General features: G+C 41.8%; 1 protein-coding gene across 1 annotated transcript in view; it reads left to right on the top strand.

The window, feature by feature from the left end:
• Window positions 1-929: 929 nt before the first annotated feature.
• The window catches only part of CHRFAM7A (CHRNA7 (exons 5-10) and FAM7A (exons A-E) fusion), a 38,857-nt gene continuing 17,986 nt past the window's right edge, over window positions 930-21,800 (top strand). The window contains exons 1-3 of the mRNA XM_066558500.1: window positions 930-1,323; window positions 2,428-2,567; window positions 20,985-21,029. Of these exons, the coding sequence (XP_066414597.1) occupies window positions 1,269-1,323; window positions 2,428-2,567; window positions 20,985-21,029 (240 nt within the window). The 5' untranslated portion in view covers window positions 930-1,268. The remainder of the gene's footprint in view (window positions 1,324-2,427; window positions 2,568-20,984; window positions 21,030-21,800) is intronic.

The following is a 21,800-nucleotide window of genomic DNA, read 5'->3' as shown; positions in this document are numbered from 1 at the left end:
AATTAACATGGGCTAAATAAACTACTGTTTGATGGTCATTTGAAAAACAAGCACTTAGTTATCCCCTGCAAATGACAACACTCTTCAATACCATTCTTTTTTAAGCACAGCTGCCTAGGACATTCAATCAATGTAGCAACTGGATTTGAAGGGCTGAAAGAAATAACCCATCCTTGGTGTCAAAATCGCACTTAGAGCTGCAGATGGGAACCAGACAATCAAAAAAACGTGCTGAATTTTCTAGGCCTGCTTTCCAACTGTGGTGCATTATACCTGTACCAGGCAGGAGCTCAGCCACCATTTTACTGTCATGTGTTTGTAAAGCACTAAACACAATGCCCTTTGCCAAAGCTTTTTTTTCCCATATCTAGACAAAACATCCAGCACCTGGGCCCCCAGCCCTGCATCTCTGCTGGGGATTTAACAGCCACTGTGCAACATCACTGTAGCCATTGCTCTCCATCACGAGATGTGACCTAACCCAAGCTGTTGAGGCCAGCAAGGACTGGCCCTGTCCTGCTCCGTGCCCTGGCTGCCTTCCGCTTACGCTGCCCTCCTCGCCCCCGGCAGGGATTATCCTGCTCGGGGCATTCTGCTGCCCTTTGAACTAATTCACCTCTCCTAGAACAGCAGCAGCCGCCGCCGATGGTGAAGGAGGATGACCTGTGCCGAGGAGGGCCGGGGAGCGGTGGGCTCGGCGGTGGCTGATGCCCTTTGGCTTTTGGGGCACCGCGGGCAGTGCGTGCTCCCCGGGGCGGTCGGGCCGGCTCCCCTCCCCTGCTCGCCCGTCCCCGAGCAGCCGGGGCTCCCCGCGGTGCCGCTGCGGGCTCGGGGAGGGCAGCGGGGGCGGGCGGGCGCGGCTGCCCGCCAGGGGAGGGGGCCGCCCCCGCTCTCGGCTCTATAATGCCGGGGCCCCCTCGCCCAGCCGCGCCGCATCGCTCCGGCTGCCGCAGCAGCCTGCGAGCGGCTCCGCTCCCTCCCCTCCGGCCCGGAGACGCTCGAGGATTAGGGAAGGGAGGGAAATCCATCAGGCGAGAGGCAGCTCGGGGAGGCGGGCCGTCAGCATCCCTCCGCTCCGCCCGGGCCGGCGGCGCCGTAGGGCGAGCTCCGGTGCGGGCGCAGGAAGGGGCCGAGCTGCCGGAGGTGCCCGGGGCGCCGGCGGCTCCCAGCGGCCCGGATCGGCGGCCGGGGGCTGGCGGGGCTCGGCGGCGGGAGAAGCCGCCGCTGCTGTCGGCGTGTCGGTCGCTCGCAGCGCCGGCTCTCCCGGGATGGGCCTCCAGGAGCTGGCGGTGTGGCTGCTGGCGGCGGCGGGGCTCGTGCGCGGTGAGTGGGCGCCGGCCCCGCGGGCAGCGCCGGGAGCCGCGGCGGGGCGGGTGGGTCGGGGCAGCCCCGGGTGCTCCCGGCACGGCGCTCTCCGGCCCCGGCCGGCCCCTTCTGCCCTCTGCCAGCCTCGGGGGCTCGCCCCCGTCCCGGGCCGCGCTGAGGGCTGGCCAGCGCTGGGACCTGCCGGGAAGGGACGCGGGAGAAGGACGGTGGGGATGGGGCACCGAACTCTGTCAAGGGACTTAAATGGTGCATGTCCTAGGGCAGAGGCTGCGGCTTTTTGTGGGGGGAGTTGAGGACGAGAAAATCGGGAAGAAGGAGGGCGGTCTGGAGTGGGACAGGGAGGTCTCACGTCCAGAGAACCTGTTCCTACCCTGTAGCACATTCCCCTTCATTCGAAAACTGCCTCTGTCCCTGGTCTACTCTGCTCCATTCATGTAAACCTGCTCCTTCTCTCCACAGAAAGACGGCAGAATAAGCATCCTCCCTGGATTTGAAGTGTAAAAAGGACAGAAATCCCCAAATATTAGCATGTATATTAATGTGGTGTCTATCATCTCTGCCAGGAACACCGTACCCACTTCATTTCTAACTGCATGAACAGAGAACAAAGCGGAGTGTACTTGCCCCAAAGAGTTCTCTGTCTGAAGCAGCCCCAGAGCAGTGCTCAGTCTAACCTGTGGCCATTTTTCTCCCATTGTCTTGCTGATGCCTTCTGCCGTATTTCTGTTCTGCTTTTCTGGTTATAGCTATGCCAGGACAGGTGTCAAATTATAGCTACTGTATTTGCTCTTCATCACTTCTTGCTGCTGGATCGAAGGGTGTATACATTGAGAAAGTGCCATTAGCATTTAGAATGTATCTCTCCTGGCCAGTCAAGAAATGATCAAAGAGGTAATTCCCCCTTATAGGCTGGGATGAATATTTGTGATTAGGATTTTGTTGTAGTAGCTAATGAACTATTTTAAACACAGTGGCATTTTTTCTGGGAATGCAGCAGGTGTAATAATAGATACATAATATCTGATAGGAGTGAAAAAGCATGCCTGAGCTTTTTCTGATGTAGACTCCTTATTATTTATCTTTTTATTCCCGTGCCCAAAGAATCTCTGCAAGGAGAGTTCCAAAGGAAGCTTTACAAGGAGCTGCTGAAAAATTACAATCCGTTGGAGCGACCAGTTGCAAATGATTCCCAGCCACTCACTGTCTATTTCACTCTCAGCCTCATGCAGATCATGGATGTGGTAAGTCTGTAACCTTCTAGCAAACTCTTTTAAAGGGCAGATTTTCCCTTCCTAGAAGGGACATTTGAGATAGCAAAGGAATTACAAGAAATTGGAAAGCACAACTAATTCAAGACACAATGCCAAATTTTGTCTGCATCTTTAAAGAACTAAACTTAGAAGTATCATTTACCTATTTCTTAGATCTCTTCTCAGAAATTCCCAACGTTTTTAGCAGTAGAAAATATTTCAAGGGGAGCTCAAAATGCACACTTTGCCTTTCAATCTTTAACTGTCCTTAGAACCAACAAGCAGTATAGTCTGGGAGGGATTTGCAAAACCAAAGTTCTTGATTTCTGGTGGTCACTTAAGAGCTGCCTATTTTGGAAGATGGAGGGGAGAGGAAATCCCACCAAAATCCAGGTTGTGTTATTTCCTTTGGTATGTAGACAAGATTGCTACATTCTATATGCTTAAATAGCTACTGTATTTACAACCACACTTAACTGGTATATCAATAGGTATTTCTGTGCTGTGCTTGTACAATGCACTGCAGGATCTTTTTGGGTTCAAATATGACTAATTTAAGCTTCACTCTGTCACAGTGGCACAGAGATGCAACTCAGCATATAAGTGGGCTTACAGTATTTATTTTTACTGAATTCAACTAGCTATGACAACTAACAAGGAAGTTAAAGTCTTAAAAATGTACTTAACCGCAAAATTCCATTATCTTCCCATCAGATGCCTAAAGTTCAAGACTGAGAGTTAATTTCTTCTGGAGTTGTCAAATTTAATTAAAACCCATACAAAATGAAAGGAAAATATGCACAGATCACTAGCCAATCTGGTGTAGTCAATGACTGGCAGTCTTGGCTCATATGATTCAAAAGGGAGCTTTTGATCCTATGTGCCTGTCAAGAACCACGCTTCATAGTCAGTCAGAAACCTTAGGTATTTTAACTGGCCGTTTAGTTACAGCTCATTCTGCCTGCCATAAAACTCACTGCATTTCTTTCTCTGAGATCTGGGATTGACAGCCAAAGAAAGAAACCAACCATGAAGCAAATTAAGATTCATGCTATAAAACAAATGAGTTTTCTTCATTGTCAACAAGAAGCAAATGCTGGTGGGAATGACAGCTACTTGCAATAACAATTACTGGTTTAACAAGCTAGAAACAAAACATGTCACCATCACACTTTCCTGTAGTTTATATATTCACTTTAATGGCTTCTCAGCTGATAGCCACTGAGTCTAATTGGGAGTTAGACCTCTCCAGAGCCAATCCATCAAATCCCTGCCAGAACAGATTGAGCCAGGCTGGATCCTGGTTGCTGCCATTCCTTAGGTGAAGTTTCTTCCATTCCATTCTGACTTTAGTGACAGGAAAAGGGTGATGGTATATGAAATATTTTCTAAATACAATGGATGTTTCCTACCTTGTATTTCTAGTTTTAACCTGTCCTATTACAACTAGAAATTTTTTACCCCATGGTTTTAGATATGTATTTCTTTTGATATGCATGCTAGTATCAGCAGTACATAATGAGGGATCTGTAAGTGCCAATTGCCCCAGCTTAGTGGAGTTCACTAAAAAATGGAATTAATTAATTGTCTAATAAGAATGCAAGCTGGCATAGTAAATGATACAAAATGTTTCTAAGTGGGGGGGAAAAGCAGGGGCAGCATGAGAAATATGCAGTTTGTGGATGTATTACCAAAGAGGAGAACTAGGAAACTAACTAGAGAACAAGTGGGAGTACATGGTAGGCCTGGGATACAGCAAAAGAATTCAGAAGAGAGGTGGAATTTAGATGGAAGAGGATGGGATGCAAAATGGAAAGTAAGAGGTATGAAAAAGTGGACTTCAAAAGGAAAAATCTTAAAAGACAAAGACTACAGCATACCTTAGAGGAAGGAGAGGAAGAGGGGCTAATGGATGGTCATAGCTTCAGCACAATGGCAGTAAAAATAAAGAAGAGGATGTAGATAAGCTATTTATTTTTCTCTACTTCTCACCTCATGGAAACCCCTCAATCTGCACATAAAACTGGTCTTTGGCTTCTGTTTTTCTGGTATTTTTTTCAGTGCTGGCATGGAATCTTAACATAACTTAGGCTTAGGAAAATTTCCAGCATATACAGTTTTGTAAAACAGATTATTGAAATATACTGATATGATATAATTTCCACAGAGAAAAAAACTACAGCCACCACATTTTGAAACACTGTATGGAGGTAAATACCTACTAATAGTGTTGTTTTATCTTGTAACATCCATCTCAATAATAGTATCAGAGGAGAACATTCAGCCACTGCCTATTGGTTTGGAGGGAACACTAGGAATAGACACAGCAGCAGTGCTTTTCCTACTCTGCTACATCTCATACAGAATAGTGAATGGCATAGAAAAACAAATGCAGTGGGCAGAGGCTGTGAGGTTTGTGCCTAGCCAGCATTTTTACAATAGACATATCTGTATCAACTGTAAGTTAATACAATTCAGAGAAAGTATCAGAGGGTATTTCATCCCCAAAAGTCAGAAGATGAAACCTTAGAAATTAAGTGGTCACACATTTATATTGCAAATGACTGCTCTGAGACACAAGCATGAAGAACTGAATACACTGAGGTACAGAGTGATAGTTCAAACAATTTTTACTGCTACCTAAATGAGTACAAAAATCACAATCTTATTTTAGTTTGGACAGGGCCTCTAGAGGTCATCTTGTCCACTCCTCTACTGCAAAGATGTCTTAAATGGATCATGTTACTCAGGACTCTGTCCAGTCAAGTGCTGACCACTTTGACAGCCTTCCTGGCTCCTGTCCAGGAGTTTCCACAACCTTCCTGGGCAGTCAGTATTCCACTATCATAATGGTAGATTTTTCCTAACGTCTAAGCATAACTTCCTATTTTTCAACTTGGGAACAGTACAAAACAATTCTAGAAAAAATGAGACATCTTTCATCCAGGAAAATTAATAATAATAATAATAATAATAATAATAATAATAATAATAATAATAATAATAATAATAATAATAATAATAATACTTTTGTTGAAGTATTCCAGATTTCTTGACCATTTGCAGCAAGGTGTGTATATTTCTGAATAACATAGGAGAAAGCTATGAATGAAATCTTGGTAAACCCACAAAGAGGAAAGAGTAGCTGTCAGTGGTTCACTCTCAATATATAAGGCTTTCAGCTTTCTGGCTGGAATCTAGAATTTTTACCAGCTTTCTATATAGAACATGGGGCAGCAATCTGGCAGTGTCCTGAGCTGATCTCAGCCTTTGCTACTGGAAGAAATCTGAGTTCTGGGCTCATGCTCCCACAGCTTTGGCTTTCACCACCGCCTCTCTGAGTGGGAGTTACCTTATCCTTTTTTGAGGGGTCATTTCTCTACATGACCTGTACTTTGGGTTTAGATTAGCTTAAACTGCTCTCAAAACTGCCTGTGGTGGTTCTTCACTTAACATGTCAAGTATTTCAAAAATATACAAGTGAGCTCTAGCTGTGGTTCAAGTTGCAAAACTTGGGAGAATGCTGGATCAATACCATCTTAGCTTGTGAAGACTCATGGTGACAAACATTTTGGTGGGTATGAGTGTGGCCATTTTGGTCTACTCTGATCATAAATTAGTTAATTTTATAGAATCAACATTTAATAATTTATTTAAGAAAGTTGAATTAAGCTACTTATCTACATGAATATTCAAATTCTTACTTATGTTGCATAACACTACTTAGGAATCTTTCATGGTTCTTGAAGACACTTGCTGGCTAATTTAATAATTTACTACACAACAGTTTTTGCTTATTTTCCAGTTTCTCCTGTTCCCTTTTTTAAAAATTTCTAGTTAGGGGAAAGAGAAGCACTGAATAGTTGTTTGTATGTAGTAAGCAGCAGCAGAATCTCAAGGGAAATCCTGTTCCTTTAGGCTGTTCAACTCACTTGTGCAGACCAAAGGATAAATGAAAGCATGCAAACTTTCTTACATTTATCTGAACTTAGTCAAAGTTTGCTTATCCTACATTGCCCTTGGTTACTTGCACGACTTAGTTTTCTATATTCAAGGGCTTTTGTCCTTGTTTTGTGTTACCCAGTGAAGTGATCCAGCTGACTACAATGACTTACATACAAGGCTTTGCAAAGCCTCTGCAATTCAGTATTTGCAACCCAATACCCCAGACCCACTGGGCAAGACAGTAATGTCAAATATCTTGAAATTTTGAAAAGAAAATTATGCTGTCATTCAAAGAAGCATAACAGCTTCTGTAAAGAAACAGACTATAAAACAAACATCTTGTCCGCCAAAAAAATGAAAAAATAAGAAGAAAAAAAAAGAAATTTAAATCTGGAAAATGAATAAAAACAACCAAATCAAGAGGCTCATTGAAAAATGGTGCTAATGAAGTTCTTAAGCTGTTTATCAGACCTCAGCAGCCTCTTTGCAAACAATGGCTGTGGCAGAAGCTCATCAGATCTGCATTATTCTTTTAATTTTAACATTCATTAGAAAATATCTCTTTGAGCTTTATTTTCTTCTCAGTTTGCTGCTTGAACTTTTTTTCCCACCATGCAAAAGAGAGAAACTGCACTTTCATCTTGCATCCATTTCCATTCCACCATAGTTTATTCCTGAGAGTTTAGAAAACTGGAAATGTGCTGGGATATGCCTTCTGATATTTTTAGTTAGTTTAATAGTATGAAAGTTACTGGATTATAACAGAAAACAGAGTATTCTATTTTTCCATGAAATCTAAAGAACAGATCAGACAAGAGTCTAAAATATTCTTATAATTGCTCTACTTTAACAAGCAGACAACACCTCTCCATACCCTACTGTGGTGAGATATTAATATACTAAGAGAAACTGCAACCTTATTTCTGTGATATTTGTCCATCTTTCCTATGCTTCTGAAGATCTCCTGGATTTTTTAACTCTTCTGTCAGCATTTTAGTTAGTCTCCTCAAACAGTGTTTAGGTCTGGAAAGATATTTTAAACACAGGAGGATGTGTAGGATGGAATGGGAAGCAATGAATGTACACTAATTAAAGGCAGTTTGCAGGAAGGAAAAAAGGACTGACTAAAGGCTATAAAAAACCCTCCTAATAATAGTTCACTTGAGGACATTAGAGATGTCCATTGTATGTGAAAATCAGAACTTATATTCTGCTTTCTGGTTCCACAGGAGAGATGTTTGGAACTTTTTTGTAATATGAATCAGCTGGGGTTTTTCTGTTTGTGAGGGTTTTCTTTCTAATATGAGTAAAGTGAAGCAGTTTCTCAGACCTTTTTCTTATTCTTTGTGACATAAATAATCAGTTTGAATCATAAAAACTCAGTACCTCATATTTTGTTTTCTAACTGCATTGGTATGGACACCTCGTTAACTTAAAAAGCAACTAAACATTTACATCTATGTCAGTTGTGATGAAAAGGGCTTGTGACCTTCCTGTGAAAAGCATGGCTAAGGTGCTAGGAAACAGATTTCTCTGGGACACTGCTGTAGAGCACAGGGACCACCACATAAAGCTTCACATTTTACACAGGGCCTCTTACTAGAACAACAGAACCTGCAAAGTCACATCATCTAGTAATTAATAGTAGTCATCAGTAATCAGCTAATGAAACAAAATTACAGTGCAAGATGCAATTCCTGGGAGTCAGATCTGCATCATACTTGGTCTTATACAAAGCTTTTCATTTACAGAAGTTTGGGGCTGAAATGAATATACTCCTTGTAATATTCAGAGTTGTTCCTTTTTAAAAAAAGACTGTCATGTTCAAGTACAAGACGATAGAGGATGTCACTATTTGATACACAAGTTCACATGGTTTTTTTTGACCAATATGGATCAGCTTGTTATGATCTGTGGTAATTTGCTTGGAAAGACTGAAAGACCCATATTTCTTCATAAATGTTCTTGTCCTTGGCTAGTGGAAGGATCTGGCTCCCTGCAGTACCAGTGCTAGCTGTGCATTCCCAGCCCTGGGGCTGCTGGATGCTTTCCCTGCTGCTGCTTTCCTGGGAGAGCCATGGGCTGTCCCAGCCCAGGAGCAGCCCTGGGTGCAGGGTTTGGTCTCTGCTCCCACAGAGCAGTTCTCTGCTCCACAAACCTGCTGCTCCTTGGGAAAGCCTTTTCTGCTGTGCACAGAGCGAGAGGAGCCGCCTTGGTTCCTCCTGGGTTTGGTTTGCCTGTGACTGCAGTGTCACCATGCACAAGAAGGGAGTTCAAATGCAGGTGGCTGCCCCTGCTGAACACATTTCTTTTCTGGGAAGGCTTGTGGAAGTGCTGTGGGAGGATGCTGTGGGCTGGGTGAATTATGTGGGGAAAAGTAACTCCCAAGTAACCATCACGGCCCCAGCCCCACTGCTGTGGTGTGATCTGTGTGGGTCTGTAAGTTGGCAGGAATGTGCTGCAGCAATTTTGGGGACGATGGGGAAGGCAGGAAATGCTGCTAAAGCAACGTGGTATTTCTGTTCCTGTCCTGTCTCTGCTCAGGGCTGCATTCTCAGTGCCCTGTGGATACAGTGCCTGCTTTTCTCTCAGCAAAGCACACGCTATCAAAAGTTTCCAGTCATTTACAAATCTAATATTGCTGACAGCAGTTGAACAAAGTATTGCCAATGGATTGGAAGCAAACAATTCTGTATCTCTGAGCAGCATATTAACATAAATACATTCAAATGTTAATTATTTCAAATGTTAATTACTTCAAATTTAGATGATACAGATGTGAATTTTTCAGTTTGTCCTGAACTCTTCACCATATTCAGTAGTCTAAATAGACCACTAAACAATGCAACTGTTCCCAATCTAAATATATATGTGAGTTACAAAAATAGAAAAGAAAGAAAGGAAGAAAGAATGAAAGGAAAAAAGAAAGATCTCACAATGGGTAGGCAGCAGGGAGCCTATTTGTACAAGCACTTATGTAGAAAAACAAATCTTTTAAAATTCACTTAGAATTTTAATTACTTAAATAATTTATTTTAATGTGTTAACCAATTTATTTTTAATTTATTCAAAATTAAAAGATTTATTTTCCAAGAATAACCAGAAGCAGTCTGGAATAAATGTCTATTCAGATTTAACCTTCACTTGTGCTTGCATTTTCATGCCTGTTAACTGCAACTAGAATTTGATTTGTAAAAAGGAAAGGCTGGTAACCCTGGCTTCAACAACAGCTAACTGTGAAGCACTAAGAGCATGGCATGAAGCCATGTGCTGCTCACTGACAGCAAGATAAGAATATGATATTCATCCAGTTCATCTCTCCCAAATCATCTGGTAGTGATGTGAGGCCACATTTGCATGGTTTATAATCCTGTCTCCTCTTCCCTGTGTGCTCCTCATAAAAAACTCCCCTGAAGGGAAGATGATCAATAACCCTGTGCAGACGTGGGGGACACATACACATGTTTAATTATACAGCACTGCTGCTTTGCACTTTTATTGGCTTGTTTTCTGTGTTCAGTCAGAAGTGCACATTTCTGTGCTCAGCATCCCCTTAATTACTCTCAGTAACTACACAGGTGTGCTGGTTTAGGGTTTGAGAGGAAGGCAGGAAGGAAGGAACGAGGCCTCTTACCCATCATCTCTAAAACTACTAAATGCAAGAATGAGGACAGAAAAAGTAATGAGCACTGACAGAGCTCAAGAAATTCAGATGAGCATTTTTATGGATTTTGGAGTGCTCACTCCATCTCTGTCCCCACAGACAGAAATAATCTTTTCACAGAGGAGAATTTGCTCTTTTGTGCTGTGGGAAAAGCAGCCTGAAGGACCATGTAGGTGTTCTGACATTTCAGTCATGACGCTTGTTGCATTTGTGAAGAAACAGAGCTACAGCTGATTTCCATCAAAGTATTCCTCTCAGCTAACTCAGTTTCTCAGTGCCTCTGTAAGTGATTCTCTACAGGCATACCAGAGAAGTGGGGACAGCATTGATTTTCATGGAAAGCAGGAAAGGAAGACTCTTAAGAGGACTCTCAAATATGTCCATCAGAGGATGGGTAAGAAATAACTAGAACCTCTGCAATATGACTCATCTTCTTGAGTTACTGAAGTGTCTTAGCAATACTTCTGTGTCAAGAGTTGCAGAGACACTCAGCAGGATAAACAATGCATTTTGTACTCTGCCCTTCCCCAGGAAGTTTTTTAATTGCCATGGTGATACTGTGCTGTATCCTAGATTGACCAGAGAGCCCAAGACATCCAAGATAATGGGTAATGTTACATATCACAGAAATTTTGGAGCAACTCCTCCTATCTTAATTTTCCTACACTTGGGAAGATGGAGGTAGGATGTAGTATAGTTAGAGACACTGTCTGGGATGAGTAATAGCATTTTGCTATCTGACCTTCTGAAGCTGGCTTTACCTATGTCCATTTGTAGTGCACAGAGCCATTCCTTGTGGCTGTGTAAGATGCCTCTGTGGCTCTGGGTTCCCTAAAGGTTTCAGCTGCTGCTAAATCATGGAAAATATGCTCTGGTCAGGTGTGTAAGTTTTTGATGGTGTTAGTCACAAAAATAGGATAGATGAACACCAGCAGCAGTGGTGCTGGAGCTGTGTGCTCTGATCACACACAGGGAGAGGAAGAGACAACTCTGGGTTCAGCTCCCTGTTCTCCCATAACTCTCTTTTCTCTCCTTGAAGAAATAACACACACACTTTCCTTCCACTTCAGTCTGCTGGTACATTGAAGAGTAACAACCTGACCTTTCAATTTCAGTGTTTTGCAGCTAACCTCTAGGAAGATAAATCAAGTTCAAAGGCTTTGATTCCCTCTGGTTTTAACACCATGTAATGAGTGGGGCTGTGGGGCTCCATTCTTTGATCTTATCTTGCGGTACTGTTGGTAGTTCCCAGGTTCCAGCATGTGTTCAGAGCTGGGATGCCTATCTCTGTGAGACTGGCAATGGTAATCAGCACCTAGAGCCAGTATTTAACACTAATTCAGGCTTCAGTCCTCTCAACAGGAGTCTGCTACAAAATACACTAGAATCAAGAATTATTTGTAAATAAAGCAACAGAAGACAGTTATTACTTTGCATGTTTGTGAGAAATTTAACTGCACTCTAAGCTCTATGCTATATTCAAAAATTGAACTGAGTGAAACACCTACAATTAATCACAGAAATTCATAAGGTAACTTGAAAAATGCAACTTGCTCTTCAAAATATATTTTTTCATGCAAGATGTGCTGATGTTTGTGATTAGTCATGCTGTACTCTGCTCATTTCTTATGCCTTATCCCTGCTTGTCTTTGCAAAGATGAATGTGTTCATATCTAAATACAATCTCTTGCTAACAATGATGTACTGAAAATAAAAAAGATGACAGACTGCTGTTACAATTACATCCCCATGGTAACAAAAATGGTACATCATGAGCCTCTCACACATATTTATAATCTCTCAACTTCTTTTTCCTGGAACTCGGTGAAAGCCACTTCTCCAGCCTCTGCCAGGACAAAGCCCTGGTGCAGCCAATGGCAGCACAGCTCTCAGCCCTCACAGAACACAAAGACCTTCCTCCATCCTAAGAAGGCTCTTCACACAGATGCTCTGAGTTAAGGTCACTCTTTTGTGCTCTTTCTGCAGCAGCTTTTTGCTGTGATGGATTTGCATCTATCTGGGGAGACCTGTGTGTGGTCTGAGCAAACTGCCTTTCTTTCAAAGCAATATCAAGAAATTGAGGAGAAAGCAAATGCTTTTTGCAAAAATATGTAAATGAGTTGGTATGGAGAAAATGCTGGGCTTTTTCAAACACAAACAGCACAAGTTAAAAAAAAAAAGCAAAACAAACAACCCCCCTCAGCATTCACCTGAATTAGGTTAAGTAATCAGACTCCTTATCTCATAGTCCAAACTCAACCTTAACCCAGGTAAAAATTCAAATTGTATTTTTCTAAATTTAAAAAATATAGAAAAAGAGCTATTCAAAAAACCAAAAATGAACATCTACTCCTATCCCAGCAGCACAGAACGCTCTAGCAATATTTTAGCATTTTAACTTCAGAAACTTATCAACTTTTTCAGAACTCTAGCTCTAAGCAGAAGCATTGTCTGCTGTATTCAGGTTTCCTTCCCCACTGTTTTGTTTCACTCCATGCACACCTGAACAGTGCACAGGACAGAGGAACTCCAGGCTTCAACACTCATACAGAACATGTCTGAAAATCCCCAATTTTTTCAGACTTCCATATAGGTCAAACTCTACAGTTACTAAAGCCTGAACTGTAACTGTGTGTAAGCTCATAGTAAACCTTGTATTAAATATGTAGTGGCTCAAGTGTTAAATACAGACCAGGACTGTAAACTAGGACACCTGTCCACCCCTCACACCTGGAGCTTTCCTTTCCTCCTCTCCCATTCCCTCCCTCCCAGCTGCTGGGTGCTTTTCCTCAGGAGTGTGGCTGAGTGACTTGCAGAGTTTCCATCCCACAGTTTCTGCAGTTTCCATCCCAGAGAACATGGAGCCCTCTGTGGCTCAAGCACACCCCCTGTCCCAGGACCCCTGCCTCCAGCACCAGGGGCCAATTTCCATTCACACTGAGCTCACACTGCTCTGCCTAGCCTGGCCCTTCTCTTGCTAGAGAGGCCCAATATTCCTTGTGTTTAATTTGCTGAAAATAATGTGCTTGTAGGTTAGAGTGAAGATGTTTTAAAAATTACAAAGTAATTTTTAAAAAAATCCATTTGTTGATTTTCTACTCATATATTCACATTTTAAACAAAACAATTTAATTAACAAAAACACCACAAGAGAATAAATAGTCTGAACAATTTCACACGTTCTGGATGGGACATGTTTACAAACTATCAAGACAGGAAAATGCTCAATAAACACTAAGCAGCATATTCTATAAAGTAATTTTAAAAATGGCATTACATGTACATACATAGGCCAGCCTGGAGGAGTGCATTTCAAAGGAAAATGGTATAAGCAGGTATTGCTTTGAAATAAAACTTCCATATATTGAACTTTAAACACTACAGGCTAGTTAAGGAAACATTTATGAAGATAGGACATATTTTGAAGGTGAGAGGCTGCACAAAATTGAAGTAACAACACCAACAGAGCACTTTGCTAAGGAGAGGTAACTTGAGCTGGAATGTTTGGTTTATCCAGCATTATTTCTAGTGGGGCTCACTCCTTGATTTATAGAAGAAATAGATCTAGTAAATATGGCCAGGCAGATGACTTACTGAATGTAGGACACAGTTCCAAAACAAAACAAAAAATAAATAGAATGAGAGTGCAGAATCAGACCTTAATCCCACCTGTCCCATGCAGGAAACTTCACTGGATTAACAATTATCTCCTACAAATATTTTAAATTTGTTTATAAAATTGAGCCTACACACAACGGTCATTAGCCCTAACACTGCTTTCATCTTTTTCACAGTCTTCCACTGCATTCTCTTTTCCTGCTGTACATTCTAGCCTTGGTCCTTGTTCAGATCTGCCACACCACTCACAGGATTCACACAGCAAACAGAGGAGCTGTCACTGCATCTGGTACTGCCACTCTGCCCTGCAGGGTTATGGAACGTGCTCAGGACAGCAGGCTGAGTTCACAATATGCCTGGCATGGTTTAACTCCAACCAGAAATTAAAACATTGCATGCAGTTGCTCACTCAGGCACCTCCCCTGGTGGGGAGGAGAATATGAAGATAAAACACATGGGTTGAAATAAGAACAATTGAGGAAGTGAAACCAGCCCAAACCACGAAAATGCTAAAGATTAGGGGACTTCAATAACTTTATTCACTGTATCACAAATTAATAGGAGGAGGAGGAGGAAGTGTTCACAGAGGGAAACTCTACCTGTTTCCCAGATATAACAATTAAGTATCTCAGCCCCAGAATAGCCATTTATTGCCTTATTGCATATTAAATTTATAGTCCAAAGTCACCTTTCCTAAAAAATCAAAAAGGATAATGGCAGCAATTTGTGCCAGTCTATGTTATCTCTATCAACAAAAGTCCACTTTTCCCAGCCAGGAGCAATTCTCCTGAGCCATTCTTTATTTCAGAGACCTCCAGCATGCAGACTGCATGAAGAGCCATTCGTATGCCATCCATCACAAATCTAATAAACCTAAGAGCTCAGTGGAAGAGAAGTTTTCAAATTTCATTTTAATTAACTACTCACATTTTGGTTGGACTTAATTCTTTGATTAAAAAAAGCTAGAAAAAATTAAATCAAATATCAAGAAGCACACCAAGTAATGAAGATATTTCAGGCTGGATTTTGGAGATTTCACTATAAAACCTTAATGCTACAGGAGATACTTAACTAAATCCTGAGCACAGCTGCAATTACCCCTAAAGGTCTGACGGAGCCAGAGTCTGAGTTAGCAGGTAGCAAGAGTCAGGCAGGTACCATCCTAGCTGTGAAGGTGCCTCGGGCTAAATTTGCTTTGCAGTGGAATGTGGGAAAGCTGGTGGGGTCCTAAATACCTTCAGCAGCATCACTACTTGGGGGCTGAGTACAAAATAGCAAAGACCAGTTTCCAGGGGATTCTCTGCACCAACAGAATCAGGGCAAATCAGCAGCTGATGTAAAGGGAGTGGCCCCCATTTTACATTAACACCCCCAGGCCAGGCCATGCAGAACTGGCAAAGCATCCTGGCTGTGCAGTTCAACCCTGGCTGGACAACACTTTGCAACAGTTGCTGCAGTTTTGGAGAAGCCTGGCTCTCCCAGCAGGAGGCTGTACCACTACAAGCTTAAGTCATAAACAGCAGAACTCTGCTTTTATACAAAAATGTCACTAGTATGGCAGAAGTCAAAATAAAAATGTGTGTTTAAATTTGGAATGGTCTCAAAAACATGGTGCCACAAAGAAAATTTTTATTTTCCACTTCTGACATTTTATTGAGTATTTTTCTGTCTTTTCCACCTATTTTTAAGACATCAGAAACATTCTTTTGTCTGTTCCTGATGTTGAATCTTACATACTGGATCATGGAATATTATTAATATTATTTATGCAGTGGTATTAACTGTTTACATTTTCTGCCTAATTGGAAATATGTGCTGTAAGCTGAGTAAAAACCATTTTACTGTGTAAAAAGCTCAATTGCTGACCACTGGAGAAGTGAAGGGTAATTGCACTGGACTATTCCTTTCATGGTGAAAAAGAAGTTGGGTGGGAAAGAGGCATCAGGAATTCCAAACTTTTATGTCACAAATCATGTACACTGACTATTTCTTCATCTTTCTTTTGCTTGAACAACCTTTTTCACTTTGACAACTCTTTGTTTGGCTTTTTATTCCTATACAAACCTCCCCAAACTTCTTAATTCCCCCTACTACATTCTTCAAGATCAACACTGGCTCCAGCTCCAGCCCACACCTATGGGTGATTAGGGGTAGTCCTTGGCCAGCAGCTGCAGACTTCATTTTAGTGTCCCTGAAGAAGCACCAGGATGGCTTTTTAAAGTAACTGATTTTTATCCTCACCACTGAGATAGCAAAATTCAATTTTGTCTGCCTGACTAAGAAGCCCTGAGCTACCTTTAATAGAAAAATATAGCTTTAACCTTGGCACATGGAGAGGATATCTGCAATAGACCCCCCACTGACTTACTGTGGGGAGACTGAGAGGTCACTGTGGTGCTCTCAGGGCTGCAGATGAGTGGAGCAGACCCTGCTCTGGCCTCTCCTGCCACACAGGGGAGCTGCTGTGCACCAGCACCAGGGCAGGGATGGGAGTCCAGCCCTCCCACTACTCTCCATGACTTCTGAGGATCTTGGATTCATCATCCTGCCACTATGGCTGCCTGAAGTATGGACATAGCACCAATCTTTTGTCGCCTGGCCAGTTTATGAGTGCTTAGCTCACCCTCCTGCCTATCCTCTCAGTACTAAGCCTGTAGGAATTCAGGCTTTTTCAGCAGATACAGTTAAGTGAGCTCAATGCATGACCCTAAAAAGGAGCAGGAAAAAACCCCAAACTGTGTGAAACAAAAATTGAACATAACAGGACTTTAAATGAGGTGGGGAATGTCAGTAGGCACGGGTAATTTGACACTGTGGATCAGAAGATGTTGAGAATGTTTAATGAGCAAGTGCTGAGACAATAAGAGCTAATGAACTGCCTAACCTGCTGGTTTCAGTAGGATGACATTCAAGCACAAAAAAGTGAAAATCACATAAAGTAAAGAAAGTGTCTTGCATATTTCTCACTGGCTATCAGAGTGTTGTTAACTTCAGAGCACAGTTATTAGTTTCAGTTTTGCTAGAGGGTACTAATCAGGAACATAGTATTATGGTGTAACAAGTGCTGTCTTAAAATGTTCTTACAAAGTCTTTATTAAGGTTGACAGTAATTGAAGCCCAGTTCAAAGAGCCATAACTTTTTCTATAATTTAGGTGAGATTCAACCACATAAAAATAAAGAATCTAAATTTGAAGTGCAGAAATTACAGCTCATAGATTTCAGTTAGAATATCACCTTAGGCTAGTCCCTGGGAAGTACGTGTTTCTTGCTAGGGGCTGCATATCACTGCATGCCACTCTCTAGGCATGCAGCTTTATTTTAATTCTTTTTCCCCTTGCAGTTGCCATGTAGCTTTTCTAGTGTGGATGCTACATGTGCTGAAATCCATTTGAAAGTCTACAGATATTGTTACAGAGCTTATAATGTCCAGGCTAACACCTTCCCTAAAGCATTATCGAGTTTCTCTCTTCTTTTATATATTCTGAGGAACACAGGGTAAGGGAAGGATAATTTGAGACACTGGTAACTGTGTTTCCAAAGGTGATCAGTCCAATGGATTGTAGAAATTGACAAAACAGACAAAACCAGAAGTGGGAATTGGAAGAATGGAGACAGTGCAATTTCCTTCAAAGACTTGCAGAAGTTATTACCTCTACCTTCAAAAATGAATCAAGGACTAGTCAAGTCTCCTGATGTCAGCTACTTTCCTTTCATTACCTGCACTGCCACAAAATGACAAGCAGTCCAGGAGCAATTCACCATGTGCCCTCTCTGCAGTTATGGATGGAGAAGACCAAAGCAGCATCCACCCACCTCCCACTGTGCCAAGGAAACCTAACTCTCCATTAGCAGGGCTACTTGGCTACTGTCTGAACAGCAAGTAACTTGAAGCAGCTGGTATGGAGGAAAAACCACACCAATCCCAACAACCTGATACAGTGCCTGATCTCTTTCTCTGTTGGGATGATTCTCCAACATGTGAAACCATTTTTCTTTCCTCCTTTATAGCAGAAAGTGTTTGTAACAGGAACTTCCTCGTTTTTGTGTCAAAACGCATAAAGTGTTCTGTAAGCGTTTACAAAATGAAGTGACAAAACTGGTGAAGTTCTTTGAAGCATTTCAAGCCCACCCATCATTTTACAAGGAGGTACTGCACAACTCTGTTGAAAAGAGTGTTAATGTAGTTTGCTGTGAAGCATTTAAAACAGTGTCCAAAAAACTCTCCTAAGCAGCGAGAAACCCTGCAGGATGTCTCCTGCCCCATCTTTTACCAGCTTCACTTGGGGCCACAAAGAGTGACAAACCCTCTAAAATCAGAACCTTTCCTCTAGTGATGGATGAGTCAATCCAATAATGACTAAAATATTGGAAATTGTTTGCTCCAACAAACAGTATTAAAAACTCAGAACACTGCTATAAACCAAGCCTCAGCAAGCAGTAAAGTTTTTATATCTGAGGAGCAATGATTTATGATTCAAACACTGATGGAACCTTCAATGTAGTGATCCAAGTGGAAATTACTTAGCTCATATGTAACCCTCTTTCAGGCTCTAAATGCTTCAAATAACAGAAAGAAATACCATGAAAACAGCATGGGCCATCTTCACTCAGGGCTTGTCTTCACAGTACAAGTCACATTTGAGTCAGTGCTCTCAGAATAGGCTCTTTGAGCTAGGTTTGAGTGAAAGATCACACTTCAGAATAACTCCTGGCTTTCAGAATATGCTTGCAGAGTGTCCTGCATGCCAACCTATGATGGCTCTGCTCTGTACCTGGCAGTGGCAGGCAGCTGAATCATGCTGCCATCAGCACAGCTGCTTTGACAGTCTGCTGTCCCCCTCAGCTCTGCTACTTGGAGTGCTCAGTGGCAGCTCTCTGGCTTGGGTCTGTGATGTGCACTGATGGTAGAGCTCCTTCCTGCCACTCCTAAAATAGTTCCCATGCCTGTGCTGTGGGCTCAGGCCCTCCCAGCAGATCTCCATGGCACCAACAACACCCCAGCTTCAGTACAATCCTTGGCTGCTGAAAAGGACTTTTTGAAACATCACTAATTTAAAGCTGGGGCCATTCATGTGTAGAAAGAGATCACACTGGGAGTTTAACACAGGATTTAACCATGCCATTCAGCTAATAGTCCTGAAACATGCTTCCTGCAACATAATGGATTCTGAATTGCTCTGCACCTCTGAGGAGGCAGTTATAGCTCTGCAGAGAAACCCCCCAGCAGTGGTGCTCTCAGCTTTGCTCAGGTGCTGAGCCAGGACATTGCATTATAGAAACTTGTCATGTTCACCTGGGACAGCACACAGAGCTTTCAGAAAATGTTACTGAACTTTGGAGGACAAGCTATTATTGGCAATATTTCCATCTCATGTAAAATTGCCTATGATGAGTAGAAACATGGAGATTTAACACGCCCTGAGCTGGCAGCCCTTCTCAATAGACTTTAGTTCTGGTGAGATGAATGATCTCTTAAAGATGGTTTCTTCATTCATGAATTAAAGATTCCATACAAACTAGTTTTGTAGTGCTCTAACACTATAAGCAGGCTGAGAGAGGCTCCAAATTAATGTTTGTGGGGCTAGAGAATAACAGCTACTAGTGCAAGTTAATTACTGCTTTGCCTGGCTGACATCTTCAGCAATGCCTTCGCCATGCAGATTCAGTGGAGCTTAATAATGGATTTCTGAAAGCAAATGGTTAGAGACCTGTTTCCCCAGGATGCCATTTAAATGAGTTGCCCACTTGAGATAGTTTTGAAAAAGGTTCATGGAAGTGATGAAGCAGAAAATAGAGAGGAAAAGTGCTGAATGACTAGCTGTGGTCTGTGATGATTTATATTTTTTTATGCTACTTTTTTTTAAAGCAAGGTAGGAGTGTGCATGATGGTAGACTTTATTCATGCACATTGCCATCTTTATTTAAAATCTTTCTGTTTGTATGTTGTACATTCAGTTGTGATTACACACAGCCTAGTAACACTTCCATACATTTACTGATGCTGCTCCTCAAAAGGTTTCTCTTGCTTTAAAAATGCCATTGTCCCTTGCAGGGTATTTGATTTTACACGCTGTGTAACTTTCTGCTAATGTGCTGATCTAAAATGGTTGCAATGAAAGGTCTCTCAGGAGTTCTTTTTGGTTAGAAGTTCACAAAACAAGAACAGAAGAGGAAAATTTACCTTTAGTAAAGTGTGTTATTAAAAAGGGGTTTTTTAATTGTATGAAATGTGATTAAACATTTTTGGCATTTAGGAATGACATTTAAGTTCAAGAATGACAGATTTAAGTTCAGAGGTCTAGACATATGAACAGCTCTGGCAGTTGAGGCTGTACAGGTGACTGAATTTCCTATGACACTTTCTCAGACTGTAAATGGAACTTGGACTGGTATTGGGACAGGGATTGTGTGCTCAGATTGGAAAATATGGAATACTGACTGCATATATAGTATATTCCATTAGCTTCACACAACCCAGGCAGATGCTGATAAAGTATCTCCACAGAAAAAGGTCATTGATATTTTCCTGTGTCTGAGCAGTGAAGAATTAAAGTCTACAACTTCAGCATTCAGATGCCAGCTGTGTCACCTGAACTTACATCAGTCACAGGAGTGCAGGGAAAGGCCTTCAAAGAATAATAATATCCTGCCCTGACAAGAGTTTTCTGGTAAAGCTGGTGCAGCACTTTTTGTACAGTTCCATTGACCCAAGTGGTGCCCCTTGCCTCTTAAGAAGCTCCTCAGAATGGCTCCAACACCTCTCAGCTGAGCTTAGCCACACTTTGCTCCTTGTTTTTTCTACTGCCTGCCTATGTCTTCTGGGTAAGGTTAATTAGTGAGAGGGCTGCTGCTAAGAAAGGTGGCACAGGCAGCCCCTGCTGGAATCTGCCTTGCCTTTGGAGCCTCTTTATTGAAGAAGGAGCCCCAGGGAAGAGTCTGGCAGAAGGATACCCCCAGGAGACAGTTTGACTGATAGCAGTAATATGAAATTGAAGTTTGAAGGTTCCTGTGAAAACTTCCATTCCAATAAGTGAGTGGCAATGATTCCCATTGCTTTGAAAGGTACTTTGGCACAACTGGTTATTTTATAATAGTCAAATGTATTTAATGGTATTATTTTATCTAAATAATACTAAACTGTGGTTTGTTTTTTTCTTCTTCCTCTCCTCCTTCCCTCCAGGATGAAAAGAATCAAGTATTAACAACAAATATTTGGCTACAAATGGTAAGTTTTGAAAGAAAGTATGTTTGTTTTTCCCCTTCAGTTATAGAGTTTAATCTGGTGAGGAGTTTGAATTTTAGAAAACTTTCAGGTCTGTAGAGAAAATATGAGTTGACTCCTAATTCCATATCAGGTTTTCTTTGCTACTACTAGATACCACAGCAGAGAACTTTGTCCTATCTCATGGCCAGTATGGTTGGGCAGAAGTCAATTTTTACTCACTTTTTAATGAATGGAAGAGATAATAGACAATTCAAGAACTTTGTGAGAGTATTTTGAAATTGTTTTCTCTGAAAGGTTACATTGTGACTCAGAATTAACAAGGTGCTTCTTAGCATGCTGACTCCTGTGGAGTCCTAATGCATCCACAAATGTTTCCACCATAAATTTGTTTTAAGCTCTGCAAAGACAGTGATGTGGAGTTTTCTCCACCTACAGCAGCAGGGATGAGAATTTGCCATTAGTTGAATTCCCATCAGTACTACAGAAACCAAACTGTTTGGGTTAGGTAAAGGAAGTCAGAAGATTTCTATTATTCCAGACAATCATAAGGCTTTTGCAGAAACTTTACACCTTTCAGTTTCTGTTACCAGCTCATTCCATTTAAAGGCATTATTATTTTTTTTTTTTTATTGTAACATTTTAAATAGAGCACCTCACTTGTCCTGGGGTAGGCCTTGGGAAACAAAGGAAAGACTATTCTGATGACCTGTAAGAACAGCATGGCTATTCCATATATTCACAAAGAAAATCTCACATGGAAGAAGCACTCAG

This window comes from Molothrus aeneus, chromosome 13, assembly GCF_037042795.1.
Source record: "Molothrus aeneus isolate 106 chromosome 13, BPBGC_Maene_1.0, whole genome shotgun sequence".
In the NCBI taxonomy this organism is placed as follows: Eukaryota; Metazoa; Chordata; class Aves; order Passeriformes; family Icteridae; genus Molothrus; species Molothrus aeneus.
This window is presented reverse-complemented; position numbering and strand designations above follow the sequence as displayed.